The 22,500-nt window shown below is 27.9% G+C and overlaps 1 protein-coding gene across 2 annotated transcripts in view; it reads left to right on the plus strand.

Annotated features, from left to right (window-relative positions):
* LOC126854511 (uncharacterized) overlaps window positions 1-22,500 on the plus strand; it is a 61,542-nt gene that overhangs the window by 20,957 nt on the left and 18,085 nt on the right. For both annotated transcript variants that reach the window (XM_050601357.1, XM_050601355.1), the window contains exon 2: window positions 3,607-3,737. In XM_050601357.1, coding sequence (XP_050457314.1) covers window positions 3,607-3,737 — 131 coding nt within the window. The remainder of the gene's footprint in view (window positions 1-3,606; window positions 3,738-22,500) is intronic.

Here is a 22,500-nt window from a genome sequence, read left to right on the forward strand (position 1 = left end):
GCATATGTATGACACATACTTAGATGCAAATTAGAGTCCTATAATATAGAACTCTAGATGCAAATCGCCCAATTATGCATTATCTAAATGTACCTATATAAATGTACATACATAAATGCATCTGAAATGCATAGATATATATACAGGGTATCCGAAAATTTGCGCAACACCCTTTAAGGAAAGGTAGAGAGTGTTATTCTGAACGGAAAAGTCCTATACCATATTTTTCTATAACGCTTAATAAAAGAATTATTATTGAGTGAAGTCTGGCCTATCATTGCCGATCTTCAGCCAGGCGCACGTCCGAGAGCCGTCATGAACATCTGAGCGCTCACGTACACTGCCAGGCGCGCGGCTCACCGAACGTGCGTCCAACTAAAGATTAGGATAATGCGATATTGCGCGATAGGCACGCGGTGAAGCGGTGAGAAGAGTGTTCTACACGCTCGTACGTAGCCTTCATAGAACGTCCCGCCCACCGCTTCGCCGCGCGCCTAGTAATACATTACAGTAGGACGTCTCTTCTCGTCGCGCGCTTGTGCAAAACGCGGATTGACCTATCTTTTTAAATTAATTTTTCATTAATTGTGAAAAACGCAAAACAGTAGAGAACTTTTCTATGCAGTTTAACATGCTTTATATGCACCCGAGAGGTGATCCGCAAATTATGGGACACCCTATATATATATATATATATACATATTTATATATATATACACCATATATATATATATATATATATTCAGTAATATTTAGATTGTTAATGAAATCTCTCGATATGAAAAGTATTTTTGTCTTTAAAATATTAATTACTTCCATATATTTATCTAAAAATTAATTTGTATGTATATATGATATTATTTTCACATTCAATAATATAATATGACATTAACATTATTTAAAAATATGTACTAGTGATATTAATATTATATTATTTGTATGTATATGTATGATTAATATTATATTATTTGTGTGTATGTATATGTGTATTTTATTTTAAATTTTACTTTGTGTTGAAGTGTATATTTTATATATGTATATACAGGGTGTCCAACGTCAATCGCATCACCGGTTGTGTGCAGGTAGAGCAGGTAAAACTGAAGAGAAAAGTCCTGTATCACTTTGCTATTTTTGTAATAATTTTTGAGAAATTAATTTAAAAAGATCGACCAATTCGCGTGAGTATAAGCGCGGCGAGAAAAGACGACCCAAAGCAATCCAAAAGTTTGTGGTCGCTAGGCGCGCGACAAAATTTTGGGAGGAGCTCTTTACAAATGACAACGGTTACATACGATATATAACAAAGTATTCTCGCGTCCTAGCAACCACACATTAATGGGTTGTGTCTTTTTACTGCGCGCTTAAGCGGGGAACACACACTTTTCCATAAGCGCATAACCATAAGTATAAGGAAATTGATTGGTTCATTTTCTTATGCATACATTTGTGGACCAATCAATTTCTTTATGTTTATGGTTATGCGCTTATGCAAAAGTGTATGCTCCCCGCTTTATACTCACGCGAATTGGTCGATCTTTTTCAATTAATTTCTCGAAAATTATTACAAAAATAGCAAAATGGTACAGGATTTTTGTCTTCACTTTTACCTGTTCTACCTGCACACGGTCGGTGATGCGATTGACGCCGGACACTCTGTATATATATATATATGTATATATATATATATATATATATATATATATATATAGTATATATATGTATGTATATTACAAAATTTAATATTGTATTATAAACAATGTTATAAAATACATATATTTTTTCATATATTATACTTAATTATATTTTACGAATATAAGTTACTTGCATAAAAATAAATTATTGTTTCGAAATTTCTCGATTTGAAAGTAAAGACAATTTTTTGCGCTATTTATAGCTGTTTCTTCTCTATTTGTCTTTCTCTATTATAAAACGTAATATTTCCTCACAGATTTATTGCATGCTTGTTAGCAGAAAACTTAGAATGAAAAATTTCAAGTACGAAGAAAGCATAATACGATATGACATGTTGCAGAAATTAGTCTCACGAGGGCCTAAATTAACAACGTAATGCAGCATTTTGCAAACTGACATTTTTTTAAATCGGTGGTGAGCTATGGCTTAGCTATTATATTGTGACAGATCGATTGTCGTTAAATGATGAGATGAATGATAATTTTAACATATCGCTCGATTTTATATTAATTAGAACATTAGTATACGACATTTTCATCTTCGCGAATATATACTCCTGAAAATCAGGAACCAAAAGAAAGGATAAGAATATAAATCGTAAATTTTTTTATAATTGATTTTTAATTAATTTTATATATTTTATTTCCTCATAGAGAAAGCTTTGTTTTTGTGGAAAAATTTTTTTCTCTAATTTTGATGCCAATGTGTTTAGAATGTTCTAAAACGTCGAAAAATCATATTTTTACAAAATGTCGTATGAGTATGTGTGTATGTATGTTTATAAGTGCACCAAAGGACATATTTCGATTATCTGCCGTAAATTTTAAAATAATGAACTAAAATTTTTTATATGAATAAAGTATCATTCAAGGTTGATTGGTATTGGCTAAGATGGATAAAAAGGTTTATTTTTTATAAAATTTTAAATTCTTCAAAAAAAGATATTCTACCTTTCACAAATTTTGAGATATTTGTCTAAATTTTTTTATATGAATAGAATATCATTAAAGGATGGTTGGTATTGAATTTGATGAGAATTGGTAAAAGGGTTTATTTTTTTATAAAATTTTGAATTTTTCAATAAATGTATGTGTATATGCTGTAACTTCCACAAATTTTGAAATACCAGGCTAAATGTTTTTACATTAATAAACTAGCATTAAAGAATGATTGGTATTAAATTTGATTAGAATTGTTGAAACGGTTCATTTTTTAAGAAATTTTGAATTTTTTAACAAATGTTTGTTCACGACCTTTTCTGCAAATTTTTTAAATATTAGAATAAAGTGTTTTGAATAGAATATCATTAAATTATGATTGTTGTTGAAAAACTATTTTAGAATCTTGGAAACTTATAACATTCCAATTTATAATTACGATTACTGATATAAAAAAATGGAAATAAAATTATGGCGAAGCCATGTGCAAATTTTCAATTTGCACAATTTTTTTACTTGTTTTATTATTACTTTTGTCGTTTTGTCCTTGTGTCTTGCTTTATTATATTTTTAAAAGAAGAAATCTTTTAAAATTTTTTAACATCATATCTGTCAGTTATTAGTTAATTATGTTTCTTTAATTTGTAATTATCTTAATGCTTTATTAATTGTGTATGAATATATATTACGCATTTTATATTTTATTAACATTTTTATCTGATACAAAAAAACTTTTTTTTATAATTCCTTAAAGAGTTTAAGAATAATAGCAACTTGATTTAATAGCAATTATATTATTTTCTGTTTTTGCATCCTTCTATTTATCCTTTTTATTTATTGTTTAATTTAATAATTATCATATAAAAGGAATTGTGAAAGCAGTATTCTTTATTTTGTATATATCAACTTATTTAAATTTTTCTGTAAAAATTCACTTTCTTTTAATCCATTTCATAGCTATCATTTTTTGTTTTAGGGGACTTGAAGAGGCGACACTCGTGGAACAGCGAAATCGATTATCAATTGGCGGGAACGGAAGCTGCAAACATCTCGGGAGAAGATCCCACTTCCCCAGATTCCTTAAAAGACAACAGAATCTTCTACAAGGTATTATATTAAATTTGTTGTATAATTGTTCCTGTCCTTGTAACTTCTCTTTTGAGATGATTTATACCTTATGAATATATAAAAAAAAACAATGATTGCACTTTCTTCTTAAAAAAGAATAAAAAATAAAACTCAAGGATGTAATATAAATAAGATACATTTACAATTAATCAAAGAGAAATAATAGAACATTATTATTAATCTATAATTATTATCTATTATTTCTTCTATTGTGAGGATTAAGGATAGTTTTAGGGATAGTTATTAAGAATAGTTACAATATTATAATTGGCGCAATTTTTATGCAACAATTTCAAATTTAAGCTATTCTTTTTTGGAAGGGTCAATTTTTACAAGTTTCTTTTGACATTTAACTACATTACTAGAAATTACATTTCATTTATATTAATTTATATAATAATTTAAATTAGCAAGTCATTGCTTGCACTGTGCAACAATGCGTCCTATTTTATTATTACAGCAAGACAAGTGCACTCTCTTTGACAATTATAAAAGGTCTGAACTATTGCTTTTAAAAATTTTATTGCGCCGCAAGGTTGCAATTGCAAAAACTGCATATTTCGATATACATCTATGTATGTGTCAATGACTCTGATACTTCACAAATAAAGTTTCACAATTCTATAAAAAATTTATGTAGAAATTTTTTAGATATTTATATAATTTAACTAAAAATTAATCTTTAACTTAATATAAAAAATTCTAAAAATTTTTATACGAACATACACCCGCGTGCGCGCGCGCGCGCGAACACACACACACACAAATAGAAGTATTAATCCAATTGATGCAATTTTCACCTAATATTTGAATAACGTTAATGCTAGTTATGCTTTAATTATGCTTTAGACACTTTAATCAAATCTGAGACATGTACAAACGTCTATCTAGCTAATCCCTCCACATTGCGTAAACTCAATAAAAAAATTATATAATTATGCATTAATTATGCGCTCATGAAATTCATAAAAAAAATTTTACGTTCTTTTAGTTTAGCAGAAATTTTTTTGTGGAAGGGCTGAATGGGCACTCAGCGAGCTTTCCCCCCCCTTCCCCTCCCCCCTCATTAATAATAAATAATTAAAAAACAAATACACAGGATTTATGCGCTAATTATGCGTTATTATATCGAGATGATTTTGATTTTTGCACTGCAAAAGGACTTCCTCTTGAAACAAAGAGCAAGATTTTCATGTAACTTGCTTAAAATTGCAAAAATAGGAAAATTAACCGTATATTATTAATATTCGATTTATACGCTATCATATCGAGATGATATTGATTTTTGCGTTGCAACCTTAAAGACTTATCTCTTGAAACAAAAGAACATTTTTGTATAATATGTTTAAAATTATAAAGCTGTTAAAGGATTATTAAAGTTATTAAAAGCTATCAAGGATTATGAAAGGAAATTATTCAAGCACGATAAATCTTTGAATTATACATTATTAATATGACTTTTGCATTATAATCCTGCTTATATATACAAATAATAAATTTATTTATTTATTAAACAATTAAATATATTATTTATTTATATGTGAAGTAAAAAATTTTTAGATGGTAGGTATTAAAAAAGTTTGAAAAACTACAGATACTTTATAGTTTGTACTTTTAAAGTTTTTCTCTTAAGGGTCGTAGCGCGAAAATCAAAAATATTTTGATATAATAGCACATAAATCGAAGACTTATCATGTATAGTTAATTTTCTTACTTTCGCGATTTTAAATTAAAATGAAACGAATTATATGAGGATCTTTGCTTCAAGAGAGAAATTCCTTAAGCTTGGATCTACAATAGGTGTAGTAAGCCTTAAGCCATAATAAGAAAATTACCAATAACTGATTACAATTATTTTTTTCACATTTGATTGTGATTGACTTACTACATCTATTGTAGATCCAGGCTAAATGTCGTAATGAAAAATCAAAATCATTTCGATATAATAGTGCATAAATAAAAACTTATTATGTGTAGATAATTTTCTTACTTTCTTAATTTTGAATGAGTTATATGAGAATCTCGCCCTTTGCTTCAAGAAGGAAATCCCATAAAAATAGCAGTACAAAAATCAAAATCATTTCGATATGATAGCGCATAAATAGCACATAAATCTTGCGTATTTGTTTTTTAAAATTATATGTTATTAATAGGTAGGGGAACTCGCTGATTGTATACTCTGCTGTCCCACAAAAAAAATTTTTTTTTGCCAAACTAAAAAAGCGCAAAAAAATTTCTTGCAAATTTGGTAAGCGCATAATTATATATTTTTTATATTAAATTTGGGAGGGGGGAGACGCTAGCTAGGCAGACGTCATGTATAATATATTTTTGAAACAGATTTTTCCCATTTTTTATAGTATCAAATGAAAAATGTCATACTTGGCTTTTATTAGCTTATTAATATTTCTGTTTAAAAAATACAAGTTTTCAATTAAGAAAATACAAAATACAAAAATAACAGCTTCAAGGCTTATAATATTCAGAATTTTGCATTTAAAAGATTCGTGCATTCAAAACTTTTTGAACTTTTTGTTTGATATTGTTTAGTTTTCCCAGGATATTTTATTTCACACATACAGATACACACAAAATAGAAACCTTTTTAGATATTGGTAACCTAAGAAAAAAATAGATTTTTATATTAATAAAAATTTTAATATTAAATTTTTTAGTTGCTATTTTTTATATATTTAATATAAAAATCTTAATATTTATGTTTTTATTTGCATTATTAATTGCAACACGCACGTTTTCAGATATAATGTTGTAACATTCTTTTTTATGTATCATGTATTGTACATATGCGTGCATATGTGTCAATATCAATACTGATCAACACATTATGTTGAAACTTTATACACTTACATTGAACACATTATATATTCCTATTTATCTGACAAATGATATTAACAATAGTTGATGTATTTGCTTAAAATCTCTTTTTTAAGTTTCTTTAATATCTTTGCTTCCGCAATTCACATTTTCGTCTTAAACATGTCGAATGTAAATAATTTTTCTTTTCCCCATTTTTCTTTCATTTTTTTAATTTTGCATTTAAAAGATTTATAATTGTTTTATTTTATCTTGGGACAAGAATATTGATAAAAAAGGAAGTAGTATCTATTTCAAGATAAAATAAAACAATTATAAATCTTTTGAATGCAAAATTTAAAAAAATGAAAGAAAAATGGGGAAAAGAAGAAAAATTATTTACATTCGACATATTTAGGACGAAAATGTGAATTGCGGAAGCAAAGATATTAAAGAAACTTAAAGAAGAGATTTTAAGCAAATACATCAACTATTGTTAATATCATTTGTCAAATAAATAGGAATATATAATGTGTTCAATGTAAGTGTTCTGTATCAGAAGAGAAAAGAAAGGAAGATAGAGGAACAAAAATCATAAGAAGAAATGTTTATGTCGTATTTTTAGACCATATAATAAGCACGTGAGTCTGTTCTCTTTTGTCTCGATGACTCGCGCGTATCTTAAATGGATATGATGCGATTATACTTCTCTAGTGGAACAGCTATAAAAGATTCTACCAAAGATGCAAGCGGATCCCGCAAGAACGTATCCTGCGGTTTGTCACTGTCTTTCTGGTTTTACTTTTTCATGTGAGGTTTCTTCCTATAAAATTTATGACAACTTTTTTATTTTTTTAATTATAAGATTATTAAAACATTATTTTAAAAAATTAAGAATATATTTAAAACAGATTATATTTGAGAAAAAATAGTTTTTAATTATATATTTATCCAGAAGAAAGGCCTAGATGGTTAAAAAATCTAAGGATTAAAAATTATTTCTATAGCATAAATAAATGCTTTTACAAAAATTTTTTATAATTTAATTCAAATGCGATTAAATAAATATTTTTAGTAATTTTTTATTTTTGTAATAAATAATTTTAGAAGATGCACGTTTGTTAGAATTGATAAAATTGAAATTTATATAAAATTTTACTCTATATAAACAATATTGCTCTATATACTCTATATAAATATTAAAATCATATCATCTTATTAATTTCTTAAATTTAATTAAATTATATCATCTGAATCTGAAATTAAATTTTTAAATTAAATAAAGCATCTAATAAAATTTTCTTTGTAGTAATTTTTTTTACATTTTTGAATAGTTTAAGAGATCTTATGCAAACATGCCAAAATTAAATAAATATTATAATTCGCAGAATTTTATCTCGTGAACTATTATAGATCATTATATTATAAAAAGATCATATTATTATATAAAATAATTTTCTCTCTCTCCCTCTTTCTCTCTCAATATAATTCTGTTATGAATATATACACATAATATTATAATATATTTTTCTCTTAAGATTTCTTTTTATTTCAGAAAATGTCAAAATATATTGTCACATTAAATAAATTTTCTGTAGCCTTATATAATAGTCCTTTTTAAGCTAAAAATATGATGAATGTAATGTAATGCAAGGAGGTGCGCACTTATTCGCGAATATTACATCGGAAATTATTACACCGGTTGTATTACTAGTAGAGCAATTTTGTTGGAATGGAAAATCGAACACTGCTATGTTATTTGACGAGAGATACTGTTAACTCAAGAAAGAAAAAGACAAAAGAGTATAAATATGTAAATATCCGTATAATGTCCGTATAATCTCGTAAAGCAAGGACATTGCGGAGAAGCGTAAGCATGAAATAAAAACACAAATTATATGAATATAGCATATTTTGTAGACGCACCGGTTATGCAGCTGCATTCTACGTAAAATATATAAAAAGATTACGGCTCTAAACTAAGGCTTTCGTCTTTTTCCCTTTCGTTTTTTTTTTGTTTTTTTTTTAATGCAAATTTTTGTTAAAACTCTGAGTGATTTGTTGATTTGTACCAGTTGATTTGTCTCTCTTCAATTTAATTCTTGGTTCTATGTCTTTAGTCAACAATAACAACTTAATAAAAATATTAAGACATTGTTAATTTCTAAATTGTAAGCAATTGCAAAAAGATTTTTTGCAAACTAAACTTTGAGAAAGCGAGAAGATAATAAAATTATATTCTTCAATTAATTTCAGAGATGAAGTTTACTTGAATTAAATGAGACAAAGAAAGACAGAGACACAAAGAGAGAGAGAGAGAGAGAGAGAGGGAGAGGGAGAGGGAGAGGGAGAGGGAGACGAATGAAAGGATAATAAACGATAAATGCAAGAATAAATGTTCGGACAGGAGAAATGTTAACTTACACCTCACGGATTGTTTTCATTTTTACATATATTGTAGAAAGTACATTCCTAAATAACACACACTTTGAATTTTGTAGCGCTCTTTTCTAGTTCCAGAGATATGCAGTTTTAAAATTTGACAATTTTAATGTTTTTTCTATTATAAAATAAAGAAAAATAAAGTTTGTTTACGTTGTATTTGTGTAAAGCAGACATGGAAAAAGTGTTTGTTTATATGCGGTACACATTCATGGATATTTTTATTCTCCTATTTCTGAAAATTTATTCTCCTATTTCTTAAAACTATTTATAAAATTTGGTTTGGAATAGATTATATCTTTCGAAAATAGAGCGCTCCTCCCCTTAGAGGGAGGAAAGAGGACAGAACTTATTGTATCCATGCATACACACTTACCCATCCATACAACAATTGCGGGATGGACTTCGCGTTATAAAATATATGTGTAAGCACAATAGGTTCCGCTTTTCCCTGCCCCTCCTACTACGGGATGACTCCATTTCCTATAGATATAACCTAACACAAATCTATTTCTGATTTTAAACTATGTTTCTACACCTCAAAATACATAAAACATGTGAATTTTAAAAAATTTTGTAAGTTCACTCCAATATTAAAGATTTATCCTAAAATAGGTTTGAGTTAGATTAGGTTAGATTTTTTTGGGAAAGAGTGTAAGGGGAGGAACTTCTTCATTCCTTCAGGTCATGAGTATCATAAACAGTTTTTTTTCAATGAAAAAAATAACAAAATATACAATATATATATATATATATATATATATATATATATATATATATATATACTTTAATATATACTTTAAACAATTTGTTCTATCTCCTAAACCAATGCCGTCTCTCATAAATTTCTTTGTAGGGAATTATTTATAATAAAACCTTCCCAACATATTTAAATGGTGATAAAATCAGAGGTGTTATCTTTTATACAGTTTTACCGATTTAATTAATTTTTACTATAATGATAATACGAACATATACTCAGACGATGTGTAATTTAATTTATAAATTAAAAAAATTTTAATTTATAATTTGTTAAGTTATTAAAATTTTATATAGATATATATAACTTATTATTAGAGAACAAATTATATTCTTTACAAAAAACTTAAAAATATTATTTAATTGAAGTTATACAGCATATTTAAAAAAAAAGATAAATATTTTAAGCATCTTTTCTAATAAGATAAGGTTAAACATGAGATGTATTATTTTTTACATAAATTATAATAAAAATAAAAAATATAAATTATGAAAACAAAAAAATATAAAAAGAAAAATAAAAATATCAAAAGAAAAAATATATGTATATACATATTGTATATAGCTACAATTGTGGCTTGCAAGAAGTGGCAGACGATATGCTCAGGATCAATGAGGTTAAATATTCCGTGCAGAGAAACTTCATTTCGTAGTGAAGCTGAAGAAAATGTAAAAATGTGTAAACTTTAGACTAATCTTGAATATATATGTAACATTTTCTTCTTACACTCGAATTAGATAAATGAATAATGTCATGAAAAAACTTAATTCGACAGAATATTTATATTTGATTTATATTAATATCAAATTAATATTTAGCGCATTCTGTCTTTTGATTGATCTTTTCGGTTAATTTGGATTATACTTAGTCTGTGTGTGTAAGAAAATCATATATTTTGTATTAATTTTGAGATTATTTTTATATTTACGTTTTATATTGTTTTTTTTTTTAATTTGCTTCCTTGATTATTCATATTAGATATTGATTTCTCTCTTTGCCAAGTTTTTATTTATATATGCATACATGTATGCGCGAGCATTCATGATGTGTCCATTTTTTATGTAACTATTTACGATTTCTAAAAAGCAAAAAAAATTGTTAATAATCTTTAACATGTATTAACGAGTTTATCAAAACTGCGAAGCGATATCTATTAACTTGTTAAGGGAGTTGTCTTGCGATAATATAATCCAAAATTTTATACTCTAAGTCAAACATCCGATTACTCGCGGTTACTGAAAATTTTTGAATAGATCTGTCCCTCACACACGGAACAAGTATCTATACAGATACAATCAATACTATGAAATATTATTCTGCGTAAGATGTGGCAACGTCGCGCATCTGTCAACTTTACACTTTAAAAGAATTTGACAGCAAATTGAACATTGTAGTTATTTTACTTGAAAAATACATAATGTTAAATCAAATACGATACAAAGGAAGATTTATTTAAAAAAAAGTTCTTGATGAAAAATTGAAAATTATTATAGCTCGTTACAGAGCAAGAAAATCTCAAAATTTAACTGAAAATAAAAAATGTGTCGATCCTAATATGTGTGAAGGAAGATGTATCGTTGAATTAAAATTGCTGAGTAAAATCTCAAGTGCTGTAATTGCAAGCAAGTGCTTTCACTAGAAAATATTGTGAAAGAGATACATTTAGGACTGAATTCCATTTTGACAGTGAAATGTGAGAATTGTTCCATATTAATGGAAGAAACTACAAGCGTCATATGACAAAAAAACTTTTAAAGCATTTGGATGTGAACACAAGAGCTGTGTTTGGTAAGTTTTCCTAATTTAGTGGCATTTACAATTTATTGATATTAAATTTTTTTTTATCAAAAAGTTAATCTCGAATTAAAAAATAACAAGTGCTGTGCGGATTTTACGCAGTATATGCTACTTTTTCATACGTCATCGTTTGCAGCACAATTAGATCAAATCAGATCAAGACGAGCAATGAAAGCAAAAATTGTCTTCCGCGAAATATCGCAGAAACTTTTTGCAATAAAGAGAAAATTTAAGAAAAAAAAATAGAAAATTCTGAAGGTCTGCAATATCAGTTTAATTGTGACTTTACAGAGGATGGTCAAAACTTGAACATGCTTTACGAAACTCAGCTTACTAATTTAGTATTTCATAGTATTTCAATAGCCGCTGATACGTGCAATATTGTATATTTTTTGATTTGGAAACTTCAGGGTTTCATAAATCTACTGAGATTTTACAAATTGCAACAAAATATGAACAACATATATTTAGTGTATATATCAACCCTACAAAAGCTATTCATCCAAATGCTTCAAAACATACAGGTTTAAGAAATATTGCTGGAGAATTATTTTTTCATGGTAAAAAAGTTCTGTCGATTTCTTTAAAAAACGCTCTGGATGTATTTCATCAGTTTTTAAGTTTATTTCCCAAGCCATGTTTATTTATTACACATAATGCAGCATTCGATACCTCGCATCTACTTCGCGCTATTTTAAAAAATTCAATGGTTACTAATTTCAAAAATATTGCTGGATTTTCAGATACATTATCATTATTCAAAAAACGATTTCCGGAAAGACAAGGTGAAAGACAGTTCACGCTTTCTCAATTAACCAAAGATTTTTTGCACATTAATACAAATGAAAAATTCCATGAAGCATTGTATGACGTAGAAATATTGGAAAAACTTACTATATTGATTGGCAACAAAATTTGTTCAAAAACAGTAAATCTTTCATGGAATCTTTAATTCATATAATTTACAGAAAATAATATTGCCATTTCTGACACCTTTGAAAAGCGTAATATCCAATAATATGTTAAAGAAAATTGAAAAGCAAACCAGGAAATAAAATTCGAAATGTTGAAAGAACTTTAAGAAAAAGGAGGAAAAGAAGGATTAATCTTTTATTCTGTGAAGTGTGCAATTTTTTAAGGAACCAATCAACAATAATAAACCACGAATAACCAAAGACAAACGAGTCCTCCGAGACCAACAAATTAGTTGATTTTTTTTAACCGAAATCAAATTTATAATATATATTATGTTATATCTTATAATTATTATGTCATATTATGTAATTTATATTTTATATGTTATTGATATATTATATTTTATAATTGACATAAAAAAATTATAATATATATATGTATATATATATATATATATATATATATATATATATATATATATATATATATAATTTTTTTATAGAATATAATATATATATATATATATTATATTCTATAAAAAGTTCTTTATCTATTTAAGAAATAAACGTTGGTGTATAATAATGATGTTATTAATGTATTCATCTACGATTTCTAAGGTTATATACATTTAATAAATATCACATAATTAATGAATATTTTGATATTTTGTTTCCTATGCTTTAGAAATTTTTTCTATACTTTCAATTTTGTGAGATGAAGATATTCAAAAAAAGACCTGCTTGCATTCAGCTCTGTTACTTGTACACTGTTGCCAAATCATCATCAAGCCGCTCCTCCATATATCAAATAATTGTGAAAATCAAGATCTTTTTATTGTATTTTTATTGTATTTTTAAAATTAAACTCAATAATTTTGGTTTTTTTTATTAGAATTGGTAAAATATCCTTCTACTATGTATTAATTTTTCATCACTTTCTTGTTATTTTTTCTAATTATTAAATTAATTATAAAATTAAATTAAAACTAAATAAAATTAAGTTTACTAATTATTAAAATTCAAAATATGAGGTTTTCATATTTTTACGTATGAAACACGTATAAAAAATGCAATTTTTGATAGCGATTATCTCACATTCGGGATGGTCAATTGCTTTCAAGTACATACATGTAGTTAACATATTTATTAACGTATAGTTAAATTTTCAAATTTATCTTGTTAAGTTGCAATTCGCGAGACAATTCTCTTAAACACAGAATAAAAGTTCTCTAAAAAAAGCAAAGTTTTCGTTGAGTGACAAATGAACAGAACCGTTTCAGAGTACAAGTGTATACGAGTGTACGTGAATACGATCCACAATAATAAATTTTACCCCGTTCGTAAGACTGCGAGTTATGCCCTGCCCTTTCTTATTGTCAGATATTATTATCTGATACCAAAAGTCAAAATAATCGAATTCATTATTTGTCGCTCTTGTTCTCGTTTTACTCTTTTTGTCTGCGAATTGTTAAAATCTCCATCCGCATGCCTTTATTTTATAAAATTATAATCAATATCCAGTTAAATCACCATATAATCGGAAAACACAAATTACGCGCTATATCTCGCTTCCATGAGTAATATATACAATCTAATCATTTTAATTGCGCTTTATATGTATGTGACATACTTTCTCATTTTTTTCTTTTCTCTTTCTATCTATCCAAAATTTATACTTGCTTTATCTTAAAGAATATGCTGTACTATATACAGGGTGTGTCAAAAGTTTGGATACACTCAAATATCTCGTAAACGTTACATTTTAGAGAAAAATATTTCAGACAAAAGTTGTAAGGCTTAAAAAGACTCGTTTAATGACAGTATTAATTTGATCATAGGTGGCATTGTCAAAGTCAGGTCAACTTAAAATTTTTAAATGGAAATTTCCATTTTTTATTGCATATTCTTATAGCTTATGTCGAGAGCTTTCCAAAACACTATACTAAAGTATTTTTTCATTAAGAATTTTTTTAATTATTTTGTATCTTAATCTGATATTTTAGTATAAAATATAAAATATTTCGAAAATTATTTAGTGTTCGATAATTGTATTGTAATACTTTTATGTACAGAATAATAAGATGAATCAAATGGTGTAAAGAAAAAATAAATAATTGTTATAAAAAATATATTCCAAATAATTGCACAATATTTTTAAAACAATTATTTTCTGTACACCATTTGATTCATCTTATTATTCTGTACATAAAAGTATTACGATACAATTATCGAACACTAAAAATTTTTGAGATATTTTATATTTTATACTAAAATATGTCCAATTAAAATACAAAATAACTCAAAAAATTCTTAATGAAAAAATACTTTATTATAGTATTTTGGAAAGCTCTCGATATAAGCTATAAGAATATGCAATAAAAAATAGGGGATTCCATTTAAGAAATTAAAGATGTTTTTGACTTGACCTTAATGCCATTCAAGGTCAAACCAATGACACCATCTTATGTTCCCCTCAAATCCATACAATTTTTGTTCAGAACGTTTTTCTCTAAAATGCTTAGTTTTTGAAATAAAAGGGGTATACGGATGGTCTGGGACACCCTGTATATACAAGGTGTCCCATAATTCGCGGATCACCCGTCGTGTGCATATAAAGGATGTCAAAGTGAATAGGAAAGTCCTTTACCATTTTACGATTTTTCTAATAATTATATTCATTAAAAAAGATTGGCCAATCCGCACTTTATATAAGCGCGCGACGAGAAAAAACGTCCTACTGTAATGTGATACTAGGTGCGCGGCGAAGCGGTGGGAGGGATGCTCTATGAAAGCTAGAGTTCTAAATAATCAGAGAAGCGACATCCCCGTTACCCCCTCCATGCTTCCCATGATCGCTATGTTGAGCCCGCAGTTGTATATACAGGATGTCCTGCAAAGATTGTGCCAACGCTCGTGAGCGGGTAGAGGACAGTAAACTGAACAGAAAAGTCCTTTACCATTTTTTGATTTGAGCTTTCTTTTCATTGTTAAAGTTAGCTAATCATCTCCTGTCTATACAACAGAAAGCCGTCTCGTTACTCCGAACCCGACGTCCCTCCTTTGTTTTTCGTTGTAGACATTGTAGGCGCTGATTAGCTAACATTAACATCGTATAACAACGAAAAGAAAGCTCAGATCAAAATATGGTAAAGGACTTTTCTGTTCAGTTTACTGTTCTCCACCCGCTCACGAGCGTTGGCACAATCTTTGCAGGACACCCTATATATTTGTAAATATATATCTGGAGCAGTGAATCGATAATCGTAAATATATGTTTTGAGCAGTGAAAGAGTTAAATAAGAGAAGTAGAAGTTTCGAAATATCGAATTGAGAAATGCAGACCAATTCGGTAAGTGACACCGATATTTTATTAAAAGAAAATAAAGTTATTATTATAATATGATATTTGTTCATTGTGTAGGAATTAGCTCTTTTTAAAGAAGAAAAACAATAATGAGACTGATATTATTTCTATTCAAGAATCAAATAAATCTACAAAGGTCAGTATTAATTTTATGTATTCATAATTATATCTCATAAATATGCTCAAAAAATCGATTTAAATAATAATTTAATTATAATTTCTTGTTATTTGTTATAACTTATATTTTAGATTTATTCTATTCAAGAAAGATATTCAATCCCTTCTATACTGATTTCTGAAGTAAAATGTACTATTGAGGAACTGAAATTATTGTGACAAAGCATCGCAAGTTAGTCAAGATTTAACAGTTGAACGTAACTTAAGCTTACAGCAGTTATGTAAGATGTTCAGTAAGATTGTCCGGAAGGAAAAGGCATTGCGAAGGTTACATACTACCGCTAAAAGAAGTACCTATAAGTAATAAAGAAAATAATTATTAACAATTTTGATCTTTGTGTCACACTGCTGTGTAGAATCATTTTTTTGATCATGACTTTTATAATAATATGATGCTTATATTTTATATCATATTTTGTACCATATATTTTCTTTAAAATAAATGACTATCATACATGATTTGTTTATACCATTATTTTATTCATAGCTTATCATATAACATACATACATTATATATATTATATATATTATATAAATACATTATATATATATATATATATATATAATTTATTTATATAATATATTTATATAATATATTTATATAATATATTATATAAATGTGCGCGCCTGGTAGTGTGCGTGAGCGCTCAGATTTTTTCGACGGCTCATCGATATGCGCACGGCTGAAGATCGGCGATGATAGGCCAGACTTCATTCAATAATAACTCTTTTACTAAGCGTTATAGAAAAAAAATGGTACATGATTTTTCTCCTCAGTTTTGCCTGCTCTATCTGCACACAACGAGTGATACGATTGACGCCGGACACCCTGTATATATATATATATATATATATATATATATATATATATATATATATATAATAAATTGTATTACTAAACATTTGGAAGGTGTAAGAAAAGAAAAGGAAATTATTCGATAAATTATAGTTAACATAAAAACTAATAAAAGGATCGAAAGATATATACCTTATACAAAAAAAATTGACACATGAAATATATTAACATATTTGTAACATGCATAGCATCATCAGAAAATAATCTTTTTACTGACTAGTGAAAAAAATTTTTGCAGAAAAGATATTTTTCCTCAAAAAGTATTCTGAAAGTATATTGAACAGAAATCAATTATATTCATATATAATATTTTATCATGTGTTTTCTTCCATCGTTAAACAGCAACATGCACAGCCATGGTCTTGCTATTGTATTTGCAATTTTTATTTTCTTGGGAAAACTGCTCCTTCTGGTTCAAACAATACATTTTAAATCTCATTATAAAAAATCTAGATAGGATTTTATGAGTAATATTGTGGCAAGATGGTATATGTGCTCTATCCCACACATGCAGTTGTTCAATCATGAAATTTATAATTTTTACATTCGTTATTGTTTTTAGAGTATCTCTAAGCTGTCGAAACATTATTTCCGATTTTATAATAGCTTTGAAACAACTGTCAGACACTTTATATAAATTATTATTCTTATAATTATGTAAATCAATAACAAATCCATATGGATGGTTATTAGGACCTTGCCACAATACAGTACTAAAACAAATATCACAAATATTGTAATTTTTTTTAACACTACATATCACAGCTCCAGCTATATCATAAATGATTGGTTATTCCCACTTATCTACAAAGTTTAAATGAAAATCTTGAAATTCTGGTACATGAATAGCTGAGGCTTCCATAAATGTATCAATCTCTTTTTCTTTGCAATTGCCAATTGTTTTGATACGTATAAGAAATCAGCTGTTTTCATCTCTACTTTATTCTCTAAAATCATCTCATCTGCGTCACAATTGATTAATTTGGAGCAATAGGAAATTTGTGTCATAGTCATGATTTTTAAATTTTGCTTCACTTACAATGCATTCGGAGTAGACATTTTAAAACGTATTAGCGAAAATAAATTTTCCAAGCAATCCTGTATAAAGCCATTCAAAACAAATTTGTAATCACGTTTGTTCAAAAGAAAATCTTGCAGTTGCAGTCGCTGTTACAGATGCTGTCAGTGGCCATAATAATACCAGTCTGCACTGGTTTCCAATATTCTTTTTTCTCAATACTTATTTTTTGAAAAATATTAAGAGTCTTTTTAAGATGATGTATTGCTTTGTTATAATCTTCGAGTTTTGTTTTACTAAGAGCTAAAGATTGCTTTCTGTTTGTCATGAGAGCAAACCATTGGCTTACGAGATTAATAAAAGATGCTGTAGTTTCAATAGCAGAATTATTAGTAGTTTTGGATAAAAATTTCAATCCAGCTTCAGTTCTTGAATTGAAAACTGCTCATGTAGTAGAAACTTTCATTTTATTATATTGATTTTGACAATGCAAGTTATTTTTAAGTCTAAAGGCGATTTTTAGTTTAAAGTTGTTCTCATGGTTTACAAGTTTATCTAAATGTTGCAATTCAATTTGTAAATGACAAATATTTTCAGATTCACAAATATCCTGGGGAAAAGTGATAAATTTATTGTTTTCCAACAGAAGTAATATTTTTGAAAACATGCACAGGATCTGGAATAAAAAACAATTTATCTTCTACCCTAATTGTATGTTGAATAGAAACATTGATATGATATGTTGAGCAACCAACTTCAAAAGCATTCAACATATTTCTCTTATCTGTACCCATGTCATTGATCCCTGCATGAACTTGAAAATCAATGTTTTTTGATTTTTTGATATATATTTAAAATGATATTCTTCAATGCTGAACCAGTTGGGTTTAATTCGCTTTGCTTATATTCTATATCAATGAATTTAGTAAAGTAATAGGCCACGGTGTATTTCCAACGAGTTGTTAAGGCCTGTCAGTAGAATTACTAAAACCTTAGTAGCTATTCCAGAATGCATAGGAAAAATGCAAGATCCAATGAACTTTTGACTAGAGGAGTCAAACACCTCATCAGCCTTGATGGCCATCCCATTACTATTATACAGTCTTTTTCTTGGAGTTGCAATTTTGCTACTTCATATTGTAACATATCGAATACTTCCTCAAGTATTATTATATTACTCTCAAATTGTATATGTTGCAACTTTCTTTGAAGAGTTCGTACGCTAGGATAAATTGAAAGTTGTTTCAAAAAAGCCATATAACCATGAGATCCCCATTTAAATTTAAATTCTAAAGCATCTCTTATTGTTGGAAGACTCTATTTTAAACCGTGATTGGATTTCCTAGTCAAAGCATTAATCTGATCTGGTCGTAATCTTGTTGACACAGCTGCATGGCTTTTGAAATGAAAATTTTGTAATCTCTTTAACTGTATCTTTTCAACAGTGTACTTTTTTTTAAATTTCATTATAAAGTTTAGTTATATTTTGGACGCTTAGATTTATTGTAACAACTTGTTTCTTAAGTGTTTGAATTACATTGTTCTTTTTTTCCAGTTCTTTCAGTAATAATTTTTTTATTTCTAACTGGGTTCGCACGGAGTTCTGAAACTTTCTCTTGATTTTCGTATTCTTGTGCAGAAATGCCCTCTTGATTTTCGCATTTCTGTGCAGCAGAAATGTCCTCTTGATTTTCGCATTCCTGTGCAGCAGAAATGTGCTCTTGATTTTCGCATTCCTGTGCAGCAGAAATGTCCTCTTGATTTTCGCATTCCTGTGCAGGTACATCCAACTAAAAAAGAAAACATATATAAAATTTATATAAAAATCGATAATAATCTGAAATAAATCTTGAAAATTTGATTAAAATGCATCTTTTACCTGAAAACTGTGATTATTATTATCATCAGATTTTTGTAAAACCTCGATGTCCTTTTGTGGAAACGGAAAAGATTAACTTTAAAGATGGGAATGAATATTCGATCAATGATATTGAACAATATGTATCATTATTATATCCGATTTTTGTATAGTTGTATATTTTGTTTTCTTGTACCTGCTTAAAGAGTGTAGTGATTTGAAAAAAAGTAAAAAATGTATTATTTTCACAAAAATTAAATGATATTTTGATACAAATAAAATTTAATAATAGACAAGTGTTTATACGACCAAACTGGCAATTTATTGTTTGATTGTTCTATCACAACGTTTCGACCATATGGTTTTGGTCCTTATCAAGTGAAACTAAAATAACAATACTATAAATAATGATAGTCACGTTACAATGAAATAAATAGAATTATGTACCTACGTTATAATTAAAAAGTAGAAAAAGAAAAATCAAAATGTCAAACTGACATTGTGTCAACTACTATGTTTGGAATACTGAGAACGACTAAACGACCTTTATTAATTTATCGTATATGTTGTTTAAATTCTCTGTATCTTTTTGGGAGTTAATAGTGTTGTCAAATTTTTTAATAAAAGACATTTCAGCTATTTCTCTCTTTCTTACATATTTTTCGTTATGCAGAATATCAGGCGTTGACCAATCGAAGTCATGATCAAATTCTAATTTATGTTTGCTAATTACGGATAAATTGCTTACGTGCATTTTTATATTATTAAAATGTTCCTTGACCCGGGTGCCTAAGTGTCTTTTTGTCTGGCCAATATACGAAGCGCTACAGTTCTTACAATTTATTTTATAAACAACCTCCGTTCTGTTGCTAATAGGCAATCCATCTTTGCCACGTTTAATCAGTGAATTTAATTTTTTAGGTATATTGTAGATCACTGTAAATCCCATATTCTTAAGTAACCGACCAATATCGTCACTCAAGCCTTCGACAAACGGTAGTGCAATGTAAGAGAGTTTGTCTGTACTATTTTCCCCATTACCCGGAATGCTATTACCCCGGTGTTTCAAAAAATTAAGTCTCTTACAAATATAACGATTTATAACGTGTGTCGGAAAACAATTATTAAGTAAGATCTGCTTCACGACATCAATGTTTTTACCATGAAACTGATCGTCAGATAGTAAAATAGCATGGTCAACGAGATTAAAAATGGTGTTCAACTTATATTTAAAAGAATGGTTCGAATAAAAATTTATATATCTATTGAAACAAGCAGGTTTTCTATACCAGTTTGTTAAAATTTTTTCCGTTGGAACGGATAACACTGGTGTTCAAAAAGTTAATACATGAATCTGACTCTATTTCATGCGCGAATTTTAAACGTTGGTGATAACTATTGAAAATCAAATTAATCTCGTCAACCTTTGCACGTGGAACAATAGCAAAAATATTATCTACGTATCTATAATACACAGGAACCGCAAAACTAAGTAAAGTCAAACAATGTGTCTCCAAATCATCCATCACAATATCTGCTAAAATAGGTGATAACGGAGACCCCATAGGACTGCCAAAGATCTGTTCATAAAACTTTCCGTTAAAAGAAAAACTAGTCGAATCGAGAATAACTTCCACTGCATATAAAAATTGAGGCAAATTAAATTTTGTGTTTGGAGCAATGTCATTCCAACGTTTTTCGATAGCGCGCAAACTAACTCTTTAGGAATGTTAGTAAATAATGCAGTAACATCAAGTGATATCATTATTTCGTCATCATTAATAAGTTTCTCTTTCATATAAGCAGCAAATGACCAGCCGTCTTTTATATGAGATTTCGATTGCAAATTCGAATTATGTAAAATATCATGTATGTACTTCGATATATTATACAACTGACTGCTCAGTGACGATACAATGATACGTAATAGTAGAAAACCAGTTTTATGGATCTTTGGCAATCCATAACATCGTGGCAAATTTCGTGATGTTTAAATGTTTGTATGTGGTCTCATCTATTAAGCCATTGTCACGCCAAGATTTAATAAGTAAATTAATTCCGCAGGTTAATTGTCTACTTGGATCTTTGTTCAATTTTTTGTACGTAGATCGGTCATTTAATATATATTCCATTTTTTCCAAGTAATCTTTTTTATCCATAACTACTGTAACGTGGCCTTTATCCGCTCTAGTGATAAAAATATCGTTGTTATTACGCAAAAATTCCTTGCAAAGAGAGAATCCTTTAAAAATATATCTGTCTAGATGGTTAATATGTTTATTCTTACATAAAAATCTTTCGAGGGAATTTGCAATTGAGATTCTAGTTATTTCGATTAACTCATTCGAAATATGGCGGTGGTTCGCTTCTAAATTTTTTACAGTTTCAAATACAATGCCAATACGATCCTTTTTATGAGATTGCTGTAATGGTAAGCCGAAATTATCACCCAGACTTAAAAGCTCAAGCACCCTCTCCGGAACATTCTTATTGCTAATATTTACCAACCATCGTGAGTTGTCTATATTGTCGAACGGATTAAAAACTGTGTTGTGTTTAGAGGTCAATTTGCTAAACTTTTTGGTTAAATTATTCTTAATTGGTAGGTTAAATGCTAAATGGTTAAGTGCTAAAATCTTGTGTTTGTTCAAGTCAAAAAATCTAAGAATCAAATCACGTGGTAAGCCGTCCAAAAGTCTTTTTTCCGTCTTTTTAACGATAGCACGCAAGTAATTAAAATTA

The sequence above is a fragment of the Cataglyphis hispanica genome, chromosome 14 (genome assembly GCF_021464435.1).
Source record: "Cataglyphis hispanica isolate Lineage 1 chromosome 14, ULB_Chis1_1.0, whole genome shotgun sequence".
Classification (NCBI taxonomy): domain Eukaryota; kingdom Metazoa; phylum Arthropoda; class Insecta; order Hymenoptera; family Formicidae; genus Cataglyphis; species Cataglyphis hispanica.